This window comes from Simochromis diagramma, unplaced genomic scaffold (genome assembly GCF_900408965.1).
Source record: "Simochromis diagramma unplaced genomic scaffold, fSimDia1.1 OVJJ01000176.1, whole genome shotgun sequence".
In the NCBI taxonomy this organism is placed as follows: domain Eukaryota; kingdom Metazoa; phylum Chordata; class Actinopteri; order Cichliformes; family Cichlidae; genus Simochromis; species Simochromis diagramma.
The window spans coordinates 3,586,789-3,596,481 of record NW_024386892.1 but is presented as its reverse complement, the minus strand read 5'-3'; the positions used below and the strand labels follow the sequence as shown (position 1 = coordinate 3,596,481).

At 42.3% G+C, this 9,693-nt stretch overlaps 1 protein-coding gene across 1 annotated transcript in view; it reads right to left on the bottom strand.

The window, feature by feature from the left end:
- Positions 1-895: 895 nt before the first annotated feature.
- LOC120734813 (deleted in malignant brain tumors 1 protein-like) overlaps positions 896-9,693 on the bottom strand; it is a 59,146-nt gene continuing 50,348 nt past the window's right edge. Inside the window, exons 10-11 of the mRNA XM_040033805.1 lie at positions 8,494-8,616; positions 896-1,040 (exon numbers count right to left, since the gene is read on the bottom strand). Coding sequence (XP_039889739.1) covers positions 896-1,040; positions 8,494-8,616 — 268 coding nt within the window. The remainder of the gene's footprint in view (positions 1,041-8,493; positions 8,617-9,693) is intronic.

Sequence of the window (9,693 nt, the reverse complement as noted above, 5' to 3'; positions counted from 1 at the left end):
TTACTAGCAAACACAGAAACTTACATACACTATATAGTACACTTCTATGATACATCACCAAATAGAACAATTTGTGGCAATGCAGACAAGCAGAGAAACATGCACAACATTGCTTCAGTCTCATAGCTACATGCAGCACAGTCAGTCCACCAAATCATCAAGCACTTAAAGTACCATTACTCATTAAAGACAGAAGGAAAATCACACTGCAACTCGATACACCTGGACAAGAAGCAAACTGGTAAGAGGGCTGATTTTACATTGACAGTTTACATTCAGGACTACGCTGCTATTGCTTTTCTTTGTTGTAACTTTTAAACTTTTTAAAATTTCTCTTCCCATTCAAATGAATGGCAAAATCTTCAAATCTCTTCAAACCTACCCTACTTTGAAACTTAACTACTTCAGAGTATGCAATAAGGTTGATTGTGTTCATCTGGACGCCCTCGTGGACTGGGATTGGGGACCCCTGCCTTAAAGACATGTAAAGCTGTCCAGGCTTTACATGGAGTTTAGTTCAAAACTGAAAGTTTTATTTGTTTAGATTGCACCTACATTTGGTTTCAGTAGCTCTACATTTAAACAGCCACCTCCTCCAGCGTATCCAGGGGAACACTAAGGCGCTCCCGGACCAGCTGACAGATATAATCTCTACAGCGTGTCCTGGGCCTGCCCGTGGGCCTCCTCCCAGTGAGACATGCCCAGTAACACTACTGTTCTGTCAAGTCTGACTGTAAGCACTCGGTTTAGATTAGAAAATTAATTGACCTATACTGAGGATATTGTTGGGCAGTGAAAGGAGTACTTAAAGAACCTCCTTAATCCCACTGACATGTCTTTCATAGAGAAAGCAGACTGAGTGAGGGGGATGACTCATATGTAAGCAGGGCCAAGGTCACTGAGGCAGTTTAACAACTCCTTGGTGGCAGGGGTCCAAGGAGTGGATGAGGTTCGCCCCGAGTTCCTGAAGGCTCTGGATGTTGTAGGGCTGCTGCATGGAGATCTGGGATGATAGTTCTGGATTGGCAGAGTAGGGGTTCCTATTTTCGAGAAGAAGAAGCAATAAGTCTGACTCATTCACCATGGCTGTTGGACTCTACCAGGGCTGCCCTTTGTCACTGATTCTGTGCATAATGTTTATGGACAGAATTTCTAGGTATAGGAAGGCTTCCACTTGGATGGTCTCAGAATTTTGTCTCTGCTTTTCACTGGCGGTGTGTTTCTGTTGGCTTTATCAGGCAGTGGCCTCCAGCTCACACTGGAGCAGTTCACAGCCAAGTGTGAAGCAGCAAGAATAAGAATCAGCACCTCCAAGTCTGAGGCCACGGCCCTCAGCCAGAAAAGAGTGGAGTGCCCACTCTGGGTCAGAGATGAGCTACTGCCTCAAAAGAATAGTTGAAGTATCTCAGTCTTGCTCACAAATGAGGGGAGAGGGGAGCAGAAGATCGACAGAAGGATTGGTGCTACAGCTGCAGCGATGTGGATGCTGTCCATCATGGTGAAGAGAGCTGATTGTAAAAGTGAAGTTCTCTTTTTACCTTTCAGCGTCCCTTCCCTCACCTATGGTCACAAACAGTACAATCAGTATCTTTCTCTGAAGGGTGGCTGGCCTCTCCATTAGAGACAGGGTGAGGAGCTCGACCATTCGGGAAGGGCTCAGAGCCGCTCCTCCTCCGCATTGAAAGGAACCAGCTGAGGTGGTTCGGGCATCTGACAAGGCTGCCTCCTGAGTGAGCTGTTCTGGGCATGTCCCACTGGGAGGAGGCCCACGGGCAGACCCAGGACACGCTGTAGAGATTATATCTGTCAGCTGGTCTGGGAACGCCTTGGTGTTCCCCTGGATAAGCTAGAGGAGGTGGCTGGGGAGAGGGAAGACTGAGCGTCTCTGCTTAGGCTGCTGTCCCTGCAAGAGGTGGAACAAAATGGATGGATATTGTAATCGTTTTCTCTCGTAGTTCCTTGGTGGCTGCTGGTGGTGTCAGCAGTTCCTGGCATCCTGGTGCTCCTGCTGGTCCTGTTGGTGGTCTGTCTGGTCCTCTGGAGAAGACGACGAGCCAGGCGGTTTGATCCCAACGTCCTAATGCAAAGTCTGTGCTCATCAGAGCAAACAGTATACAGTGGGCAAAATAAGTACTTGACACTCTGTTGAATCCACCTTTTTAACTATTTACAAATAAATTATCAGTTTATAATTTTTAAATTAATAATTTCATTTTAATAGTGGAAGATGTTCTGTAACAGTGAATGTGTGTTGTAGTTGGAAAGCACAGCTGTGAGATGTTTCCTGTAGCTGGTCACCAGGTTTGTGGACGTCTCAGCAGATTTTAAACTTCTCCCTGCAGATCGTTGCTTGTATAAAAACTTCAGCTCTCTCTGGAGGTTTTATATCTGATTAAGTCCAGAGACTGGCCAGGCTTCTTCACGAGCCACTCATTGGTAGTTTTGGCCATACGCTCCGGGTCAAAACCCCTCCATGATGATTGTTCCTGATATTTTTTATTTTGTCTTCAGTGCCGTCCAAATGCCATGAGTGGACTGATGCCAGACAGCTCAGTTTTAGTCTCATATAACCCCATCACATTCTCTCAGGTCTCATCAGAATCATTCATGTGTTCATTGACAAACTTCAGATGTACATGAACGTGAGCCTTCTTGAGGAGTACCTGTGTGTGCTGCAGGTTTAAAACCAACACAGAATAATGTTTTCCTGCTCACTATGGTCCCAGCTGCTTTGAGATGCTTTTCTTTCTCTCTCCAAGCTGCTTGTATCAATGAGTAGTTCTTCAGTGTTGCTTGAAATATCAAATATGCACCTTTTAACCGTGTCAGGGAGAAAGGGACGGCCTGTAATGTTGCTGACGGGATTCTCCAAGTTTTCTTTGAAAGAAGTCAAGAGCTCATTGATGTCTCTGGGGTTTAATGTCTCTGTCTTCTTAATTTGTTGGGCCTCAGGCTGTCAGAGTTTTCAAACATAAAAAACACACGGGTCTCTCCTCATCTCCTACCACGTTCACAGTGAGTGAATACATCATATTTCCTTTTTGGCTTATTGTCAGCATTTGCCTCTTTGTCTTAGACGCAAATGTTTTTCTTTTCGTCACTGTCAAATATCTCTCCATTGTGATGACCATCCACAGCAGCAAATGTGCATTTATTATTAATGTAATGGAGTCGAATGTGGAACTAATTAATTACCACAATACTTTTCTGTAACTTGCGCCCCACCTGTTAGGCTCTGGTTACTCTTCCACTGATATTAATAAAACCAGCAAGTGGAGATATGATCCCCCTTCCGGCCTCAGGCTACATATGCCCGCTTCACCAATATCTGCTGTTCTCATTCTTATGCTCCCTTTTCTTCTTTCCTTCATTCACTTCTCGTGAATACACGGGGATCTGCCCGGCCCGGGAGACGCTGCCAGTCCCCTTTGAGGGCTTCCTGAAACCGCAGCACCAGTTCATGGCCTCTCATCCATCATCGCTCATCATAACTGAGCACGTGGTCCCAGCTAGTTAAACTTAGATGTTTTAAAATGTTCATAACTTGAGATATGATATATAAGTATGAGACAATGAGAGAAGGACAAAGGTTTTCTATCTAACACTATTTGACTTTATTTGAATGCTCTATTAACTGAAGGAGAGGTCTGTTATTCACAGAGCTTCGGACGAAGGTGAGTAAGATTGCACCAGTGAGGGGAGGAGGTTTGCTTACTTGTTTGCAGGTGAGGCAAGGCTAGAGTAGGGGTGGCATACTTGTTGTTCCCAAAGTTTTTAGAAGTAGAATGGGAGGCAGAGCCTTCAGTTTTCAGGCCCCTCTTCTGTGGAACCAGCTTCCAGTTTGGATTCAGGAGACAGACACTATCTCTACTTTCAAGATTAGGCTTCATTGATTTAATTGATAGATTTTCTTGACATTTTGTTTTTCACTATTAAAATCAACATACGACCTATGAATTCAACAAGAGTCAAATACTTAATGTTTCATTAAAAAAATGAATGTTTTTTAACTTCATATTTATTGGTTTTGTTTTGTTGCTTGTGTTTTAGTGGCTGTCGCAGCCAGATATGGGTGTGATGGCAAAAAGAAAGAAGAGGACGAGGAGGAAGAGAAGCACTATGTGAATGTTGAGCACGTGGAGACTGAAAGTAAATACGCAGAGCAAGCAGAAGGAGTGGAAGAGGAGGTGACTGACGCTGATTATGAGGAAATAGAGGATAAAGATAAAAGCTGTGATGATGAAAATAACTATGTACATGTAATAGAGGCGTGTGCTGAAGAAGATGTGGACGTTTATGGAGGAGAGCAAATTTACCAAAACATTTAGATTTCACTGAAACAGACTGCTTCTAATATCATGCTTTTCCATCTGAGCATTCAAAGCATTCTGTACATTGACCCCTTCTTTTGAAACACCTACATGCTTTCTGTCTTAATTTCATATAAATTCATATTTGGTGAGCGGCTCAGGGTTAGCATCCTGCCCGAGGAGACAGCAGCAGCCAGTGATTGAATCACAAACCTTCAGATTAGTAGCTCTGCCTCTGAGCTACACCAGGCTGCATGAGGAGCATAATGAATTTGAGAGGTCATTACCAAATGTGACAGATTCTACAACACAATTAAAGGGCTTATGCAGAGTGTTGCCTGATTTTATTTTTAAATATTTTAGTTCTCAGTCCTACAGGTGAAGTGGTGAAGGAAAGAGGACAAGGACACTTGGTGGTGCAATTAGGACGTTTGGGAAAGTATTCAAAGGAAGACGTCAGTGAAGGAAAAGCAGGATAGTCGGGGAGATGAGCGTACATGAGAATAATAATAATCAGATTACAGCATTTACATTTATGTTAGACGACTTTTAATTAACTGCTTTAGCCCACTACAATGAAAATGTAAACAAATCTTGTTCATGACCTGTAGGATGTTAACACTATTGGAAGTAAAAATAATTATTTTTATTAATAAAGCTCTGACTTGTATGATGAGTCTGAGTCTGGGAGAGAGTCTGTAACTCTCTGTCTGCAAAATACAGTAAATAATGACCAATGTTGGGAAATTAATTAAATAGTTACTTCTTCAAAAAAGTAACTGAGTTATGCAAACAACAAAGTTTTTTGCAGCTGTTTACCTAAAAAAGCAGCCAAGGCGTTTTTTAAACAAACATTTCAAACTATTTACAGAACAATCAGCTGTTCTGCATCAAATCTGATGCCACACAAATTATTTGTGCCGCTCCAAAAAATAATTTCTGTCCACTATGAGATGAAGGAGAACAACAGCCTGATACCTGCAGGCCTGACAGCAGCAGATGTGTCACTGCTGTAACACCTGTAACACTCAGCAGTCGCCTCATTGTTCTGACACACACAACAAAACTATTGACTACACTACACACTAACTACACACTAACTACACACTAACTTACACACTAACTACACACTAACTACACACTAACTACACACTAACTACACACTAACTACACAAGATTTGCGCTAAACGTCGCAAATCTCTCACATCTCAAACACGCCGTCACTCCTAAAACTTCCCCCTCCCTAAACATCTAAATGTCATGTTGCCATATCATGTTTTGATTGGTCCACATGGTACATTTTTCCACCAATAGGAAAGGCTGGAGGGGGGCTGTCTTTGCTCACAGGCGGAGTGATTTCGAGCGTTTTCCTTATAAAACGCCGTTTTTACCGTTTCTTCCTGCAGTAAATATAAACAACGACAGTATTCAGGAAGAAAACCAAACACTGCAGATATTTTATCATGACTCTGGTTTTACGTGGCCGATCAACACAGTTTAAAAACTGGTATAAAGTCCACACTTTGTCCGTCAGTTGTTCCGTCTGTCCTGCTCACATCTCCAATGGTTGTACACGTTGGCTGTGTCCCAATTAAGAGACTATGGGCTCAAAATGTGGTCATAAATATTTTGTACTTGTAAATCAGTTTATATGTGTAAAAAAGATTTGTGTGTGGACTTAGCCAAAAAAAAACCCCAGCAAGTTACAAGTACGAATTTTGACCCTATTTTTCTTCCTTTCATCTGATTGGTCAATGTCATGTCAATCACAAATGTAACAATCCAATCAGAGAACAGATGGGTTTGGCTGTCGGAGGGGCGCTTTTTTTGAACTGCAGGTCTTTGAAGGGTAATACAGTTTGAAGCTGGAGGATCTCTATATAAATATCCGATAGAAGCTAGGTCTCCTAACTTTCAGCAGCTGTTGGACAATGGCCAATATTATAGTATTGTCAGATTATTATGATATATATATATATTACAGGATATATTACAGCAGTGAACTTGAACTCTGTTATTCACTGGGCTTCAGTACAGATTCAGGTTGCATGCTGCAATGCTTACATATATGTGTAAAAAGCAAATGTACGAGCTGTGGTAACTGTGTCTGATAGAATGAAGAGTAGACTGATATATGAAATATTCCTTTATTGGGTGAGAAAATCAGACCATGTCATAACTGCTGTAAGTCACACAGAATAGATATCAGAGCCTTAAACAGGCTGACTTCTGCTAAATGGGTCAAACTGGGCAGAAAGTCTACAAACACATAACATCCTTATAGAATATGATGTAACACTATAGATCAACTTAGCTCAGAATATATAAAGCATATAAACAGTTACAGCAATATGATGCAACAAACACAGCAGCTACTGATCCAAAATACTCAAAGCTTCATAGAACTGAAACCAACATTTATTTTAGCTCCATTCTGCTGCTGATACAGACTTTAGGTTTCTGAACATTAAACTTGTTGCTGCCTTTCATAGTGTGTAACTTGAAGGCCCTGAGTACTTTCTCCCACACTGGAAACACTGGATGATCACATTATTTGAACATTACCTAATAAGACTGATTCAGCACAGACAGTTATGTTAAACTTTCCTAGCAGTCCTTCACAAACAGGGAACAGTCTGTCTATTCTCTCCATCTGTCAGCTGCTGCTGGCTCTTCCTCCTCCTCTTCCTCACACACTGCTGAGTTTGTCCTGGTGGATCATCAGGGGTGCAAAGCCTCACAGATGATGTGCAGCAGTGGGTCCCTCAGTCTGTCCTCACTCTGGACACTTGCAGTCGTCACACATGGAAATCAAATGTGTGATAAGCTGCAGGATTCAAACACAAGTGTAACTTATAAACACATGTTCATACTTTTATTCCACAATCAGAGAGAAAGAAACAGAGAGAGAGTGCAGGACAGACAGACAGGTGACAGTCTCAGGTGTACACACTGCTACACAACAGCACCAGAGAAGCAGGATTTAGTGTTTGTGTTATTACGAAACAAGAAGAGTTCCAGATGGTGCAGTGGACACATGTGTGACTCCTGTGATTAAAGCATCTTTCTTTCAGCTTAACGAGTGAACCGCCAGCTTGTTCAAACACACGTTAAAGTCCGTTTGGCTCGACACCACCGAACAGAGGCAGCAATATAACATAGCTAACATTAACAGTGCAGTGAATCCTGCTTGTGCCGTGACATTCAGGACTGCAAACCGAGCAGCATCACTGACTTTCAGCTTGTTGTGTTTGTGGATATATGACTGACTTTAATTATCCATAAAATCATCACATTCTCTGTCAGATTAAGGTCGACTATATATATGTAGAGGCTTTAAAACCAAGTTAACGCTGACAGTACAAACATCACTAATGTTTGTAACTTTGCCGACATGTGTCCAACAGTAATGCTTTAATGTTCTTCGTTATTAAACTTTCGCACATAAATAAGTGACGTCATATTCAGTACTTACTTTTGACAGTTCACTCTTCGGCCGCTCCCTTCTGCCGGATTTTGCGGCAAAATTATCCACACCCACCGCCGCGCTATGAATTGTGGGATATATGGGACCACGAAGCGTGCCACCCGACCACGCTTGATATTTGGGAAATCGACGCCGCATTTTGGAGTACACGGGCACAGCTGTCGTCGCGTCGCTGTGACGTAATAGGTCTCAAAAACGCGTACTCGAAGCGTGCGGTCTCTGGATTGGGACACAGCCCTTGTAATTAACGTGGCTTCACTCCACATCAGCCGCTTTGCTCGCTAAAACACCGGTTTGTCGGCACATAAGGACGCTGCCATAGCCTGTCAACCACGTGGATTAGCTGCGTATATACGAATGTGAATCGCATCGTTGGCTGGACTGTGTGATAAGGTGGCATCGTTCTGATCCCATACGGGAGCAGAGAGTCACTCACTGACTAACACTGCAAATCTCACAGCTGAGCTTGTCAACAACAGTTAGTCCAAGAGGATCAAACACTTCTTTCCCACTAAAATGCACATTTATTTGTAACTGGGACAGAATGTCTTCCACTGTTAAAATGAACCTGCTATAAAATGATCAATTATGAAATTATACACTGATCCTTTATTTCTAAAAGGTTAAAATGGTGAATTCAACAGAGTGTCAGATACTTATTTCCACTGTATACTGTTTGTTCTCATGAGCACAGACTTTGGATCGGGACGTGGGATCAAACCGCCTGGCTCGTCGTCTTCCTCCAGAGGACCAGACAGACCACCAGCAGGAGCACCAGGATCCCAGGAGCTGCTGACGCCACCAGCAGCCACCAAGGAACTACGAGAGAAAACGATTACAACATGTTTCTGGGAAATCTGCAACATGAAAAGTGATGCTGTATGAGCAGTCTCTTGAGGTTCAAATGTCTGCCAACTGAAAGCAAAAGCACTTTGATGTTTTGTTGTCACGTTTTAGTTACATTTTTGAACTTTTCAATTGTTTTATTTAACCTCCTGGGACCTGCCGTCCACATATGTGGACATCACATTTTGGGTTATTTAGACCAAAATACTGAATTTTGCTCTACAAGGGCCTGATCTACTACTGAGGACATTATGCTGCTACTGTTCTATCACATTTTAAACTGAATATCCTCCCATGTGGCTCTGATTTTTCTTAAAACAAAAATAAGGTTAAAAAAAATCTGGTATTTCTTTGTTTTTACATCATCTGGCCCCAATCAGCCCAAATATCAAAGAGGAATTTAAAATGCTGCTGTGGAAGAGCTTCAGGTCTCAGGAGTATGCGTGGTATGCACCTAGCTATGCAAAAGTGGTCCTGTTTGAAGTATACATGTACGATAATGCATCATGAAATGATACCAGTGCTGATCGTTTGGACAAACTAAGTCTCCAGAGATTGAGTAGTAGATGCTGATTAAACACCAGGCCTGGATGGCATTTAACTCCAAGTCATTTGAGTTTCTCCCAACTTCACTGATAGGTGGTTTTGTTCCTGTAGCCGTAGTTAAAGCTCTTAATTCTCATGTCCTTTGATGTTGGTACTGATCTACTGCATGTAACATAATCAGTTTCATTTCATATGTGCGACTCCCTCCAAGATATCGTGCATAATATCAACAATTTTCACATGTATTGAAGCACCTGCAATGAGTTTAGAATCCAAGACTGTTTAACACCCATCACATGAGGCAGTCTGGGATTTGCCTCCATGTTTTGTCAGTATGAAGTGCTTGAGTTTGCTATGATTATCTTGGGGGAATCCTCTGTAAACTGTCTGAAAGTCGTCTTTCTCAGCAAGACAAAAGTGGCAACAATATCTGGCACTAAATGACTCTAGAAAACCAAACAGACAGTGAAGACCAAGGTTGTCAGTAGTAACTTGGGCAGTAGT